This window comes from Heptranchias perlo, chromosome 15 (assembly GCF_035084215.1).
Source record: "Heptranchias perlo isolate sHepPer1 chromosome 15, sHepPer1.hap1, whole genome shotgun sequence".
In the NCBI taxonomy this organism is placed as follows: Eukaryota; Metazoa; Chordata; class Chondrichthyes; order Hexanchiformes; family Hexanchidae; genus Heptranchias; species Heptranchias perlo.
In genome coordinates, this window is record NC_090339.1 from 39,332,224 (window position 1) to 39,349,454 (window position 17,231).

The 17,231-nt window shown below is 45.6% G+C and overlaps 1 protein-coding gene across 1 annotated transcript in view; it reads left to right on the plus strand.

Moving 5' to 3' along the window:
* Positions 1-4,012: 4,012 nt before the first annotated feature.
* Positions 4,013-17,231, plus strand: part of las1l (LAS1 like ribosome biogenesis factor) — a 72,942-nt gene continuing 59,723 nt past the window's right edge. The window contains exons 1-3 of the mRNA XM_067997113.1: positions 4,013-4,209; positions 7,371-7,496; positions 13,264-13,333. Of these exons, the coding sequence (XP_067853214.1) occupies positions 4,055-4,209; positions 7,371-7,496; positions 13,264-13,333 (351 nt within the window). The 5' untranslated portion in view covers positions 4,013-4,054. The remainder of the gene's footprint in view (positions 4,210-7,370; positions 7,497-13,263; positions 13,334-17,231) is intronic.

A 17,231-nucleotide genomic window follows, 5' to 3' on the forward strand; every position in this document is an offset into this window, starting at 1 on the left:
GTCACAGAGGAGTCATTTGAGTGCAGGTCATCGTGACAATCTCCGCTCGGTAGTTCTGGCTCTAATGGAACCAGGGCCTCCCTGCCAGCAATGTCAAAGTCCAGCATTTCGTGAAGGACAAAGTTGTGAAAGGTACAGCAGACTATAACTATTCATGACACAGGATGTGGAGCATCCTGCAGAGCCCCTCCCAACCTGTCCAGGCACGAAAACATGTCTTTAAGTCCTAATGGTCCTCTCAATAATAATCTTGTAGAGGCATATGCCTCGTTGTAGCGCTTCTCTGCTGCTGTTTGGGCCATTTTTAGTGGACTCATTATTCATGGGAGCAGGGAGTAGCTTTGTCAGCCAGATGTCATCTGTTGATATGATTTTCTTCTCTAAAGAGGCCAGGAGGACTGAATTGCGAAGGATTAAGGTTTTGTGACAACTTCCAGCATATCAGGCATTGAGTGCAAAACCTTTCTATTCCTGTAGACAATAGGGTTGATATGAAGTACTCTGATACCCACATGTGTGCCACCTACAATGCCTGCAGCCAAGGGAACTCTGCCACCCAGTGAAAGTTGTGTGCCTATCCACCTGATCCCTCCTTTTCACTGGAAAAGCGAAGATTATTTTGCCCCTTGCAAGCATAGAATTTGTCACTTCTTTCACAAAGGTGTGTACTGCAGATTGTCTAATGTTGCTGCTGTCCCCAGTGGTGGATTAGAAGGATGCAGCATGCAATGGTGGCCTTCCCTTCTATGGGAACAGTGTTCCTGTTCTAGATTTTATCTGCAGGTTATCCTTCAGCAGATGTTATAATCATGTGTCAGACACTCCTGTGAAATGGAGGTGGTGAAGAGGGGTCTCCTATGACGTGCCCAGGTAGGTGCTTCGGGGTCAATAAATGTGAATTCTGGAGTAGTGACAGATATGGGCCAAATATCTCAGGTGTCATTGCACTTGAATTTGTTGGCCCGTCGTGAACTCCTCTTCCTCATCTAAGTCAGGCGATGTATTTGGAACCTCCCCAAAGAAATACCCATCGTCATCACTTTGCACAGTGTGATTTAAATGCCAGCAGAACCAAGAATAATGATGGAAAATATGGACAGGAAAACAGAAATGGCAGACTACCCAGCAAAATCAAATAATGGATAGAGAAAAATGTAAATAAAATGCAAAAAAAAAGACTTCTACCAGAAACTAAAACTGTCACCTCCCTTTAGGAAGATTACTTGACCAGGCCAAGTCCCAGGACTCCCATCAGTTTTTTCAACATGTTTAATGTATAATGTCAATAAGTCTACACTTTTATAGGTGTGAACGGTTCTGCTTGAGATGCTCAAGTTAGCCACTGGCAGTGCATGATCATTTTGTCACAGTTGAGACAGACACCATTGGATCTTTTAAAGGAAGAGTAGATATACATTTGAAGCAGGGGGAGATACAGGGATGTGGGAGTAAAGTAGGACAACATGATGATTTTGGATTGCTCTAGCAAATAGCCAACACAAACAGGATGGGTTGACTGGCCCCCTTCTGTGCTGTAAATGTCTATCATTCTTTGGGTGGTAGGGTTGCCAACTCTCCAGGATTGTCCTGAAGTCTGCAGAAATTAAAGATTAATTTCCTGGACACTGCAGTGGGCAACCCAGGAGAAAAATCAGAAATTTTTCAAAAGGCACTGCATTGTAGACCCATGGATAAGGTCAGAGCATGCGGAGTCAGGGGACAGGTAGCAGAATGGATAGCAAGTTGGCTACAAAACAGAAAACAGAGAGTAGGTGTTAAGGGTAGCTACTCAGACTGGCAAAAGATGGGAAGTGGTGTTCCACAGGGATCTGCGCTGGGACCATTGTTCACAATTTACATTAACAATTTGGATTTGGGAATCGGAAGTACATTTTCAAAATTTGCAGATGACACCAAATTGGGGGGTGTAGTTAATACAAAGGAAGAATGTGTCAAAATACAAGTGAACATTAATAAACTTGCAGAATGGGCGTGTAATTGGCAAATGAATTTCAATATAGTGTGAGGTGATGCATTTTGGTAAGAATAATAAGGAGGCCACTTATTGCTTGGACAATAAGAATCTAAAAGGGATAGAGAAGCAAAGGGATCTAGGGATACAGATAAATAAATCACCAAAATTAGCGACGCAGGTTAATAAGGCCATAAAAAAGGCAAATCAAGCATTAGGGGTCATTTCCAGAGGGACAGAATTGAAAAGCAAAGAAAGTTAAGTTAAACTTGTATAGAACCTAGGTTAGATCACACTTGAAGTATTGTGCACAGTTCTGATCTCCAAATTATAGAAAGTATGTAGAGGCATTAGAAAAAGTGCAAAAAAGATTTGCAAGGATGATACTAGAACTGAGACGATATCCTTATCAGGAAAGGCTGAACAGGTTGGGGCTCTTTTCTCTGGAAAAGAGAAGGCTGAGGGGTGACCTGATAGAGGTCTTTAAGATAATGATAGGATAGACGTAGGGAAAATGTTTCCACTTGTGGGGGAGTCCAAAATAGAGGTAATAAATATAAAATAGTTGCTAATAAATCCAATAGAGAATTCAGGAGAAACTTTTTTACCCAGTGGTAAGAATGTGGAACACGCTAAACAAGGAGTAGTTGAGGCAAATAGCATAGATGCATTTAAGGGGAAGCTAGAGAAGCACATGAGGGAGAAAGGAATAGGGTATCCTGATATGGTAGATGAAGTAGGGAGGGAGGAGGCTCGTGTGGAGCATGAACACTGGCATAGACCAATTGGGCTGAATGACCTGTTTCTGTGTTGTAGTTTCGATGTAACTAAGAAAGAAAAGAACTTGCATTTATATCGCGCCTTTCACAACCCCAGGACGCCCCAAAGCACTTTACAGCCAATGAAGTACTTTTTGAAGTGTAGTCATAGAATAGAATCATAGAAAGGTTACAGCATGGAAGGAGGCCGTTCAGCCCATCGAGTCCATGCCAGCTCTATGCAAGAGCAATCCAGCTAGTCCCACTCTCCTGCCCTATCCCCGTAGCACTGCAAATTTTTTCCTTTCAAGTACTTATCCAGTTCCCTTTTGAAGGCCATGATTGAATCTGCCTCCACCACCGTTTCGGGCCGTGCATTCCAGATCCTAACCACTCGCTGTGTAAAAAAGTTTTTCCTCATGTCACTTTCGGTTCTTTTGCCAATCACCTTAAATCTATCCCCTCTGGTCCTTGATCCTTCCGCCAATGGGAACAGTTTCTTTCTATCTACTCTGTCTACACCCTTCATGATTTTGAATACCTCTATCAAATCTCCTAGCAACCGTCTCTGTTCCAAGGAGAACAACCTCAGCTTCTCCAGTCTATCCACGTAACTAAAGTCCCTCATCCCTGGAATCATTCTAGTAAATCTCATCTGCACCCTCTCTAAGGCCTTCACATCACTGTTGTAATGTAGGAAACATTGCAGACAATTTTTGAGCAGCAAGGTCTCACAAACAACAATGTGATAATGACCAGATAATCTATTTTTTTAGTGATGTTGGTTGAGGAATAAATATTGTCCAGGACACTGAGGAGAACGTCCCTGCTCTTGCAAATACTGTCGTGGGATCGTTTACGTCCACCCGAGGCCAGACTCGGCCTCGGCTTAACGTCTAATCCAAAAAACCGTATGTCCAACAGTGAAGTACTGCCTCAGTATTGGCACTGAAGTCTAGATTATGTGCTAAAGTTTCACAGAATGGGACTTGAACCCACGATCTCCTAACTCAGAGTCGGTGGCTCTTCTCTACCACCGCTTCCTCAAATCCTGGCATCATCAGTCTTCCGGAACCTTTGTGCATTGAGAAGGGCGTCCGCGACGGAACATCCCAGCGTTGCACAGTCTCACTGCCCAACCTTCTGCCACAAACTCCCGCTCCTGCTTCATCCTAATTGGTTACCCGGGGAGATTATTGGGCGGCGCGCCCGCCACGGGTGGGCGCTGATTGGTTAGAGGCTCTGCCAATCTTGGACGCGACGCGCGTTTCGGCTGCAGCGCGCCAGCGCATGCGTGGCTGGTTTCGGAGCGACGGCAACTGCCATGGGAGCGCGAGGGAAGAGGAGCGGCGGGAGGCGTGAGCAGGTGGTGGCCTGGCTCAATCGGGCCGAGTGGGACCAAGTGATCGAGTATCTGTACTGCGGCGACAGCAAGCTGCAGCGGTATGCACTGGAGAGGATCTCCGCCTGGAAGAGCAGGTGGGGCCACAAGGCCAGTCTCTCCACTCGTGTTGTGTTAAAGGATCAGGGGCTGAGATCTTACTGAGTTTGTCAGGTAGTTCTGGGTGAGAAAGGCCGACGGGCTCATCCAAATGGAATAAACCAACAGTTCACCATCCAGTTGTTTCTTGAATTATTCCAGGTGTTTTACCTCCACTAGATAAAAAGAAGAAAAATGCAAATGCTGGAATTACACAACAGCCCTGTCAGTATCTGAAAGGAGAAAACTCATTGCTGATGTGTTTACATCTGAAATGTTAACTGCTGTTTCCATTTTATAAATCTGATAGAACTACTGTGTATTCCCAGCATTTTTTTCTCTGTTTTGCCTCCACCAGTCCTTTCCAAATCTTCATTGCTCTTTGTATTTAGAAGAACTTCTTGGCCATCCTAAATATGCCTTTTGCTGGTACCTGTGCCCTTTATCCTTCTGATCACTGTTTAATTTGAAATACTGTTCCAGATTTATCTTTTCTATATTGCTCACCATTTTATACAAGATTAAGTACTCTGAATCCTGGATTGGGGTTACGGGGTCAAGCTCCTTTTAAAAGAAGCCGTCTTTCAGTTAAATTGGTTCTGTCTACCAGCTCAGGTAGGTGTAAAATGTCCCATGTAACTATTTGAAGAAGCGAATGGAGTTCACCTAGTGTCCCAGCCAACATTTATTTATCCCTCAACCATCACTATCAAAAACAGACCTATCTGGTTATTCTCTCGTACCTATTTGTGAGACATTGCTGTGAGCCAATTAGCTGCTGTGTTTCCCCACATTTTGACAGTAACTACACTTTAATATACTTCATTGGCTGTGGAATGCTCTGGTACATCCTGATGTTGTAAAATGCACTATACAAATCAATATCGTTATCTTTCTATTACATAAATACAAGTTGTACAGATTAACTAAGTGAACTATTGTTAGACCCCTGAGTTACACTATAGCATAGTTAGATATTGGGCAGTGTGGATGCGTGCCTCAATGCAAGATGCTCCGACTGCTTACAGAAATGACTAGCACCACTGTATCAGGGAGAATATCTAAGGCAAGACTCTAAATTTGTAATGTTCACACAATTTTTCACAAGGGTATAGGAGGCTCTTAACATATGTAACACTAGTAAAAGCTATATTTATGGAATCTCCTAAATTAAGACTCGCTGTGTTGCAGACTAATAATATCTCTAAAGCAGAAAAGGCTGGTTTCAATAAATGGAAAACTAATATGTGAAACTAGTTTTCAACTGTAGATGTGTTTAAAGTAGAACTTTGCTTAACTGCATTCCAATTATCATTTGTGGGTGTTTGCACAAACCAGCAAAAATGTTGTTACTGATTTTTCAGACTTTGCGTTCTTAATCAAGCAGGATGAGTAGTTACCTGGGAATGCACCACTTAGTAGAGTTTACTATTATTATTTAGTTTCAAATCCAGCACAGTAGTGGGAGTCAGGGCTACATATCTGAAAGACCAGAGAGAGTCAGGGCTTTTGGTCAAGGAGACCAGCAAGAGTCAGGTCATTTGTAATTTTTTCAAGAACATCTTATTTTTAAAATTATACGCCTTGAGTCTTTGCACATGCTGGGAACCTGATTAGATAATCTAAATAGACCATTTAGAAACTAAAAATGCACAATAATATTAACTATAGAGACCTTGGTTATCCACCAGTTTCCATTATCTTAGAGGGAGGTCCCTTCTTTGACAGATAATTAAAAGTTCCACTCTATGAAAGTTAACTGGTGCTGAGTATTGGATGGCAAAGGGGGCCACTGTCTTTAACAATAGACAGAATTGTGGTAACAACATTGGGTTTAGTCAGACGTCTGAGGGAGTAACAATCCAACTTTATCATTAGTGTGTGCAGCTTCATTAATGTGTTTGAGCAGTGATCACAGTGGGTAATGGAACAAAAGACCTTGTTGGCTCAGTGATTTAACAGTGGAAAGGACCATTGCGTTGAATATTTCACACGCTCCTGAGCGGACAGAGGGGCTGCTTCTAAATGGCTGCTGAGTAGCGTGCTCAAGTTCACATCTGTCATATGTTTGCTGTGTCTGGTCGTGGTGTACTCCACAAAGCTGCAAGTGTAGGGGTGACCATCTGCTGTTCCTTGAGTTGCATGCTGCTCTTCTATCGCTAGACTGTGACACTTGATTCATTAGGCAATGTGAAAGATGCAGCGTGATATTGGAATGGGCAGTATAGCTTCTATTCTAGCACGGCTAAACAATGTGTTTTAATATTGTGACTAATTCAACAATTTTTTTGGCCCAGGTGCACTCTCATGTTGGGCAGCAAGGTCTGATGCAAACACTTGGCCCCTGAGCAATGGACCAGCCCAGAGTCAACAGAGGAGTGAAAAATGAGAACCATAGCCAATCCTCCTGCTCCAATGCTGGCCTCTGTAGCAGCAAAATGGCCAGATGCTGTTGCGTGGAGTGGATGTGTTGCTTGGGGTTTGCGGAACAAAGAATCGCTGCTAGTGGTTGTAAGATGGGGACAGACAGACAGACAGAGAGAGAAAGAAAGAGAGAGACAAGCATAGGAAATGGAGTTCAGGCTTCAGGGAAGTGATTGGCAACAACATACGTTGAATCACTTTGATGGGTTCACATTTTGGCATTCCTTGCATGTGATCTACTTGTGCTGATTGTAGTTGTAGTGGGCATGCTAGTGCACTATATTTGAAACTTGGGGCTCTTTGGTATACAGTTTATTTTTCTGGATCTTGAGCTTTGAATGTTGGCATACACATCAGCTTTCTATTTTCACAGAATATTGTATTGATGTATGTGATGAAAAAAAGCTGATGCAGAATTTGAAAATGATCAAGAAAACTAAATGTTGGGGCAACTCATGGAACCTGCATCCTTTGGCTGTGGAGGCACTGCAATAAGCTTTAGCAATGGTCTGCCACTGGCCCAGCTTGTTAGAACTGTAGATGTTTCCAGCACAGAAGGTCATTTGGCTCCTTGTGTCTGTACAGAATCTTTGCTAGAGCAATCCAACAGCCCTGTATCAATCCAAAACTAATCCCACTGCTCCACTCTCATTCCCCATTGCCCTGTATTGTCCATTGATGATGTTTTACACTGTGATACTTGATGGCTGTTTTTAAAAAATTTTCTGCTCTGTAGATATGGCAATAGTACCCCGCTTGCTGTGGAGTGCACTGCAGACCTGATACAGTGTAAACTTCAGGATGAGGCAGGGGAAGCTGCATCTGGTGAACTGGTCCTCTCGTATGGGCTTGCCCTCGTCAGGTAATGTCTGAGTTTCAGCTTTTTTTTTTATTCGTTCACGGGATGTGGGCATCACTGGCAAGGCCAGCGTTTATTGCCCATCCCTCAAAGGTGGTGGTGAGCCGCCTTCTTGAACTGCTGCAGTCCGTGTGGTGAAGGTTCTCCCACAGTGCTGTTAGGTAGGGAGTTCCAGGATTTTGACCCGGCGACGATGAAGGAATGGCCATATATTTCTAAGTCAGGATGGTGTGTGACTTGGAGGGGAACGTGCAGGTGGTGGTGTTCCCATGTGCCTGCTGCCCTTGTCTTTCTAGATGGTAGAGGTCCAGGGTTTGGGAGGTGCTTCGAAGAAGCCTTGTTTATCATATTTAGAATACCTTTATAAATGATTTTTTTTTGTGTCTTTTTTCTGCCAGTTCCCCCCCCCTCCACCGTCTTCCTCCTTTCCTGTTTCCTTGCTGGGGTACAGTTCCTTTCGTCCCAGTAACATTTGATCATTTGTTCAAGTGGCCATTCTTTGTTTGTGAGTCTAGACCAAGAATGTCGGCAGACTATTACCATGGCGGGCATCCACAGCTGAGCCTGATCTTGTCCTCAACTGACATCTGCACATGCGCTGTTCCCAACAGGAGTTACTGGGTAGTGATTAGGAGAGGAAATCGTGGCTGACTTTTTTTCCCCCACTTCCCCAGCCCATAAGCCCTCAGGTCAATTCTGTCCCACAAGCCTCTGTCTTGACTGGGATCAGCTCAGTCAGCTCAGACTGGGAATCAAACCTGGAATTTTCTCATCTCCATGGTTTAGTGGTGTATTGGAGGACAGTGCATTTAGCTGCTTGGTCTTCAGCAGTTTTTGTGCTCCTCAAGGCCAAGGATGCCTGTTACAATTCAGGCACTTTCCAAATGACCTTTCTTGTGCAGGGTGCAAATGACTGGTTCCACAAGCCAACCCATGTTTCAGATGAACTGAGCTTTGACCTTAGGCACAAAGTAATCCAAGAGGTACCGTGTCCTGGGTGAACAAAAACTGCATTCACCATTGATATATACACAGGAAATGTGTATTTCACCTCACCAATTGACAGAGAAAAAACACTCTAACACATTGTATATTTAAAGCTACAAACTATGAATGGGGGTTTTTTAAAATAAAATTAAAATGAAACCAGACTAAACAGCAGATAGATAAATCACAGGGTTTCACTTAACTTACAAAGTAAGTAAAAGTCCAGAATTCTTTTGCAGTTCTCTATAGTACTTGTGTAATTCATTTAATGTTTTTACGTGAGCAAGTCAAACTCATGGAATATTCTATCTACCTCCACTTATGTGGCAGTACTGTGAAAACTAAACAGATAAACTGGAGGGAAAAAAACATGATTATTTACCTGTTAGGGAGGCTCTGTCACACAACACCAGGAGCAGACATGCTGGCTGAAATTTCTGCTGGACTCCTGGTGAGTCAGCACTTCTAAACAATTAGTTCAATCCCCTTCTCACAGCTCAGTAATGACATTTTTAAACAATTACTTGTTTTTTAATATGATGTGGAGATGCCGGTGATGGACTGGGGTGTACAAATGTAAGGAATCTTACAACACCAGGTTATAGTCCAACAGTTTTATTTGAAAATCACAAGCTTTCGGAGGCTTTCTTCTTCGTCAGGTGAGTGTCGGATTCCTTGAAAATTACCTCATATATAGTCATAGAACAATGCATGGTGATTACAGATAATCTTTCCAACTGCCCGTTATCAAGGCCATCAAATGAATTGAATAGTGTTCAGACAGAGAAACCTTAGATACCAGACAACTGAATATACAAACGGCCAGAACCAAAGAGAGACATGATGTGGAGATGCCGGTGATGGACTGGGGTTGACAATTGTAAACAATTTTTTATAGTCCAACAGACAGAGAGGGAGGGAGGGAGGGAGAGAGAGAGAAACATCCGAAAAGAAGAGAGAGAGAATGACCAGTTGTATTAAAAACAGATAACTTTTTTTCCCCCTGGTGGGGTTACGTGTAGCGCGACATGAACCCAAGATCCCGGTTGAGGCCGTCCTCATGGGTGCGGAGCTTGGCTATCAATTTCTGCTCGACGATTTTGCGTTGTCTTGTGTGTCGAAGGCCGCCTTGGAGAACGCTTACCCGAAGATTGGTGGCTGAATGTCCTTGACTGCTGAAGTGTTCCCCGACTGGGAGGGAACCCTCCTGTCTGGCGATTGTTGCGCGGTGTCTGTTCATCCGTTGTCGCAGTGTTTGCATGGTCTCGCCAATATACCATGCTCCGGGGCATCCTTTCCTGCAACGTATGAGGTAGACAATATTGGCCGAGTCACAGGAGTATGAACCATGTACCTGGTGGGTGGTGTCCTCTCGTGATGGTGGTATCTGTGTTGATGATCTGGCATGTCTTGCAGAGGTTGCCGTTGCAGGGTTGTGTGGTGTCCTGGATGCTGTTCTCCTGAAAGCTGGGTAATTTGCTGCGAACGATGGTCTGTTTGAGGTTGGGTGGCTGATTGAAGGCGAGTAGTGAAGGCGTGTGGGGATGGCCTTAGCGAGGTGTTCGTCGTCATCGATGACATGTTGAAGGCTGCGGAGAACATGGCGCAGTTTCTCCGCTCTAGGGAAGTACTGGACGACGAAGGGTACTCTGTTGGTTGCATCCCGTGTTTGTCTTCTGAGGAGGTCTATGCAATTATTCGCTGTGGCCTGTCGGAACTGTCGATCGACGAGTCGAGCGTCATATCCCGTTCTTACGAGGGCGTCTTTCAGCGTCTGTAGGTGTCCATCGCGTTCCTCCTCGTCTGAGCAGATCCTGTGTATTCGCAGGGCCTGTCCATAGGGGATGGCCTCTTTAACGTGGTTAGGGTGGAAGCTGGAAAAGTGGAGCATCGTGAGGTTGTCCGTGGGCTTGCGGTAGAGTGAGGTGCTGAGGTGCCCGTCTTTGATGGAGATTCGTGTGTCCAAGAAAGAAACCGATTCTGAGGAGTAGTCCATGGTGAGTTTGATGGTGGGATGGAACTTGTTGATGTTGTGTAGTCTTTTCAGTGATTCTTCGCCGTGGGTCTATAGGAAGAAAATGTCGTCGATGTATCTGGTGTGTAGTGTTGGTTGGAGGTCCTGTGCAGTGAAGAAGTCGTGCTCGAACTTGTGCATGAAAATGTTGGCGTATTGGGGCAGTTGGAAAGATTATCTGTAATCACCATGCATTGTTCTATGACTATATATGAGGTAATTTTCAAGTAATCCGACACTCACCTGACGAAGGAGAAAGCCTCCGAAAGCTTGTGATTTTCAAATAAAACTGTTGGACTATAACCTGGTGTTGTAAGATTCCTTACATTTGTTTTTTTAATAGTGAGAGAACCAACGGGTTAGTTAGATCGCACCACTTGGTTTGTTTGTTGTAGACCCTTTTGTCTCCAACATTCTTTTGTAAACAGTAAGGTGAGAAAACCTCCAGCTCCCATAGCTTGTTTGTGGTTGTGGATTTTTTACCCATGTAATTAAAGACATCAAGAAGAACAGAACTGAAAAGTCACACTATTTAATGTATTTGACCCGGAGATGAGCTTCTGACCCCATAAAAGCTCCATCATCAAGACTGCCTACTTCCACCTCCGTAACATTGCCCGTCTCCGCCCCTGCTTCAGCACATCTGCTGCTAAAACCCTCATCCTTGCCTTTGTTATCTCTAGACTTGACTACTACAATGCTCTCCTGGCCGGCCTACCATCTTCCACCCTCCATAAACTTGAATTCATCCAAAACTCTGCTGCCCTTATCCTAACTAGCACCAAGTCCCCTTCACCCATCATCCCTGCGCTTGCTGACCTACGTTGGCTCCCGGTCTGTCAACGCCTCAATTTTAAAATACTCATCCTTGTTTTCAAATCCCTCGCCCCTCTCTATCTCTAGACCATAGGACCATAAGAGATAGGAGTAGGCCATTTGGCCCCTCGAGCCTGCTTCACCATTTAATGAGATCATGGCTGATCTGATTTTTACCTCAACTCCACTTTCCCACCCTTTCCCCTTATTCTTTGACTCTCTTGCTGATCAAAAATTTGTCTAACTCAGCCTTGAATGTATTCAATGACTCAGCCGCCACAGCTTTTTGGGATAAAGAATTCCAAAGATTCACGACCCTCTGGGAGAAGAAGTTCCTTATTTCCGTCTTAAACGGGCGATCCTTTATTCTGAGACAATGCCCCCTAGTTTTAGATTCCCCCATGAGGGGTAACATCCTCTCAGCATCTACCCTATCGTGTCCCCTCAGAATCTTGTATGTTCAATAAGATCTCCTTTCATTCTTCTAAACTCCAATGAGTATAGACCCAACCTGTTCAATCTTTCCTCATAAGACAACCTTTCCATAACTGGAATCGACCTAGTGAACCTTCTCTGAACTGCCTCCAATGCAAGTATGTCCTTCCTTAAATAAGGGCACTAGAACTGTATGCAGTACTCCAGATGTGGTCTTACCAGCACCCTGTACAGTTGTAGCATGATTTCCCTGCTTTTATACTCCAATACCCCTAGAAATAAAGGCCAATATTCCGTTTGCCTTCTGGATTACCTGCTGCACCTGTATGTTGACTTTTTGTGTTTCATGTACGAGGACACCCAGATCCCTCTGTACCGCAACATTTTGTAGTATTTCTCCATTCAAATAATATTTTGCTTTTTTATTTTTCCTCCCAAAGTGGATGACTTCACATTTTCCCACATTATATTCCGTATGCCAAATTTTTGCCCATTCGCTTAACCTGTCAATATCCCTTTGCAGACACTTTGTGTCCTCATCGCAACTTGCTTTTCCACCTATCTTTGTATCATCAGCAAATTTGGCCACAAGACACTCTGTTCCTTCATCCAAGCCATTGATATATATTGTAAATAGTTGAGGCCCCAGCACTGATCCCTGTGGCTTCCCACTAGTTACAGATTGCCATTTTGAAAATGACCCTTTTATCCCGACTCTTTGCTTTCTGTTAGTTAGCCAATCCTCTATCCATGCCAGTATATTGCCCCCAACACCATGAGCTCTTGTGCAGTAATCATTTATGTGGCACCTTATCGAATGCCTTATGGAAATCCAAATATACTGCATCCATTGGTTCCCCTTTATCCACCCTGCCCATTACTTCCTCAAAGAACTCTAATAAATTTGTCAGACATGATTTCCCCTTCATAAAACCATGTTGACTCTCCTTGATTGTATTATGAGTCTCCAAATGTCCTGCTACTACTTCCTTAATAATGGATCCAGCCCTGCAATCCTCCGAGGTCTCTGTGCTCTTCCAATTCTGGCCTCTTGCGTGTCTCTGATTTTAATTGCTCCACCATTGGCTGCTGTGCCTTCTGCTGCTTAGGCCCTAAGCTCTGGAATTCTCTCCCTACTCTCCCTAAACCTCTCTTTAAAATGGTCCTTAAAACCTACCTCTTTGACCAAGCTTTTGGTCCCCTGTCCTACTATCTCCTTATATGGCTCAGTGTTTTTCACACCCCATTGGGGAATCCAGTGCAAGCTGATACTGTTTGTATTGATAAATACAAATTAGTTGCATAAAAAGTAAAGCCTGCAATTCAAATGGGTTTCAGAATTGCAATTTAAGTGTTAACTGCTACATCTGCATCATCACTAAAGGTGGATTCTACAGTAGTTGGTTAGTTTGTATTAATGTACTTACAGTACAACTTTTCTAACATTTGACAAATTATTCAGATAATCTTAGCGATTAAGAAAGGTTAATGAAGTTGGATCATTAACTCTTTTTGTAGGTTTGTTAATCTGATTACTGAGAGGAAGCAAAAACAAATTGCTGTGCCACTGAGACGTTTAGCAAATGAGGTGAGTAATATATTCTTTTCAGAAATATTGCATAATCATTTAATCTAAATGAGATACAATTTTGGTTGCTTCTCCTATGTTTGATTACATCAACTGGGGCACTACAAGCTGGTCTCAATATCCCTGAGTTAGGGAGGAAAGAAACAAAAATCAGCCACAATTTCCACACCTGATCATTTTCCAGCGCGCGTGTGTGTGTGTGTGTGTGTGTGTCGTGAGAACAGGTTTGCACTCAGTTGTAATGCCTTCCACAGTTGAATGGCCTACAAATGCTTACTGTTTACACTCACATGCAGAATAGCCACTTGGGTAAGGTCCATGAGAAGGGGAGAAAATTTCGGGGGAGGAAACAAAATCAGTAACAAAAGTTTTATGTCTTGAAAAGTCAATGATACTAGAGTGCCTCCAATGTAATGCTGATTGTTCCATGATAAATATGTGTTCTATCGATCACATGGTTAGCATGGATCAATTGCACCTGGAGAATCAATTCTATAACAAAATACAGCATGGCTCCCTCCTATTTCTCATGTACATGCTGCCCCTCGGTGACATCATCCAAAAACACAGTGTCACGTTCCACATGTATGCTGATGACACCCAGCTCTACCTCACCACCACCTCCCTCGACAACCTCCACTGTCTCTGATTTCTCATACTGCTTGTCTGACATCCAGTATCAGATGAGCAAAAATTTCCTCCAACTAAATACTGGGAAGACTGAAGCCATTGTCTTCGGTTCCCGCCACAAACTCCGTTCCCTAGCCACCGACTCCATCCCTCTCCCTGGCCGCTCTGAGGTGGAACCAGACCATTTGTGACCTTGGCGTCCTATTTGACCCTGAGATGAGCTTCCGACCCACATGCCTGCTCCGTCACCAAGACTGCCTACTTCCACCTCCATAACGTCGCCCATCTCCGTCCCTGCCTCAGCCATGTGCTGCTGAAACCCTCATCCATGCCTTTGTTACCTCTGGACTTGACTACTCCAATGCTCTCCTGGCCACCCTCCCATCTTCCATCTTCCATAAACTTGAACTCATCCAAAACTCTGCTGCCCATATCCTAACTCACAACAAGTCCTGTTCACCCATTACCTCTGTGCTCGCCGACCTATATTGGCTCCCAGTCCGGCAACACTTCAATTTTAAAATGCTCATCCTTTGTTTTCAAATCCCTCCATAGCCTCGGTCCTCGCTGCTCCCTATCTCTGTAACCTCCTCCAGCCCTACAACCCTCCAAGATCCAATTCTTGCCTATTGCGCATCCTGGATTTTAATCGCTCCACCATTCCTTAAGCTCTGGTATTCCCTCCCATACCCTCCGCCCCTCTACCTCCTTCTTTAAGAAGCTCCTTAAAACCAACCTCTTTGACCAAGCTTTTGGTCACCTGACCTAATATCTCCTTATGTGGCTCGGTGTCAAAATTTGTTTGACGTTCCTGTGTAGCACTTTTGGATGTTTTATTATGTTAAAGGTGCTATATAATTGCAAGTTGTTGTTGCTGTTTGCTCATTTCCTCATCTGTCTGCAATTTGGTCCCTGGCCCATCTGGCTTTGCTTATATCCTGGTTCACTTCTATTCCTGTATTTCACCCCCCGCCCCCCCCCCGCACTCCCAGTTCAAACGGAGGTGTTGCAGCCAGCAGCCTTTGGCAGCTGCAAAGGTGCATTCGACAGGTGGCCACTCCGTCACATTGGACAAAGTTTGGCCTCCACCACCCTCCTCCTCACAAGAAAATTCACCGACCTGGAACTGCAACTTCGGTGTGAGGACACACTTACCTACCTTGTGGACCCCCTCAGATGTACATCTTCCGGATGGGGGCTGCCGTAGCTGCAGTCATGACCTCCTTGGAGGGCGAACAGCATCACCAGCCTCACTAGCCTCGCCGTCCACCTCTGACACGTGGAGCTCCACAACACAGTGCTGTGACACATCCACCTGCACAGCAGGAGGGAGGGCAACCGCAGAGAGAGATGCGTCGCAGAGAGCACTACCCTCGCCACAGGGTCCACAGACCGTGGCTCAGCTTCCTGGACCTCTCTGAGGCTCAGAGTCACTCGACATGCAGTCGTGGACATCTGCAGCCTCCTTCATGCCGAGCTGCTCCCGGCTGGCCCGAGCACCATCATCTTACCTGTCGCTGTCAAAGTCACCACTGCCCTCAACAACCTCTCCTCCGCATCCTTCCAGGGTGCCACCGGGGACATCGCCGACGTCTCTCAGTCGTCTGCGCAGAAGAGCCCTGCAAATACACCTACACCCACTCTGCAGTAACACATTGGGTGTCATCAGTTGTGGGTCTTCATAGTGATCCTCAGGAAAGGTCATTATTGCACAAACCAGACAAGATTCGCAAAGACGTGGCAGTAGTGGTGCCAATATAATATGTTATGTGAGTTGGTCAGAAATTAAATATAAGTAAAAACCATGACAACCCCTCAAACACCCTTGTGCATCCACTTCATGCTCACGACACGTTTGCCTTATGCTGCCTACTGCACATATGTGATGCATGCCCTGTGGCTGCAGCACAGGTAGTGGCAGGTTGGGTGAGGCTGACTGTGAAAGAGATGCACGAGAGGGTGAGTATGAGATAGAGCCATGAGATTGTATGAGGATTGGGTTGAGTGGTAGTGGCGGGATGAGTACTGGCGAGGTGAGTAAGTGCAGGTAAGATGAGGATGAGGTTTGAGTGGGTATGAGGGGTGATGTGAGAGTAGTGTTGGCAGTGCAGAGGAGGTGTGGGGTGGGGGCGGTGATGTGGCAGATGGAGTGTAGGGGAATGAGTAAGTGTACTCACTTTGGCTGACCTACTGAGGTCATTGGAGCACCTCCTGCACTGTATGCTGGTGGGCGATATGTTGGTGGTGCTGGTGACCTCCTCTGCCACCTCGAGCCAGGCCTTCCTGGTGGCAGAGGCAGGCCTCTTCCTCCCGCCCGCCGGGGGGAAGATCTGTGTCCTCCCCCCTCCTCCTCACCCCATCTAATGATACCTGGAGTAAGGCATCATTAAACTGGGAGCAGCCTTCCCCCTGGGCTGCTCCATGCTGTAATTTTTCCTATTTGTTGCAGCATCTGTCAGTGGAGGACTGCCCCTTTAAATAGAGCTCCTCCAGCTGACAGAGCTTACTGCGCATGCGCAGCCCGCCCGACGCGCAGATCAGCAGTGGGGAACCCGGAAGACAAGGTTGGTGGATCCAATTGGGCTGCGATCGCGCGGGGGGCTGACTAATTTCACTGGGCGCGTTACCCATGCACCCAATAGCCCCCCCGCCACGAACCCGCAGCCCTGGTAACATCGAGCCCATAGGCTCTATTTTCGCACCCGCAATCGGGTGCGTTCGTGGCGGGGGGGGGTTGCGAAAATCCGGGATTCCCGGGGCGGGTCCGGAGCCTGGCTCCAACCCATCCCATTTCCGGGTTCCCCAGTGACGCGCTCACATGCGCGCGCAGCCCCCGCATGTGGGACTCCCGCCGGCAATTAAAGCTGGCGGGGTGCCACTTAAAGTACTTGAACGGGTACTTCAGGTTATTTACAGACCTGATTGACCTGATATTTTAGGATGGATCGGATTTTGCAATTAACTGAGACTTTTTCCTGTATGGGGGGAAACACTCCCAGTTGAAATGAACGTGTTGCAGCCACCAGCCTGTGGCAGCTGCAAAGGTTCATTTGACAGGTTGGGGGGGGGGTGGGGGAGACCCTCACTCATTGCAGGAGGCCATTCTGTCACTTTTGGACAAAGTTTGGCCTCCACCACCCTCCTCCTAACAATCAAATGCATAAACTTGCACACTTACCCCGGTGTCCAGACACATTTACCCACCTTGCGGACCCCCTCAAATGTACATCTACCGGATGGGGGCCGCCGTAGCTGCAGTCATGACCTC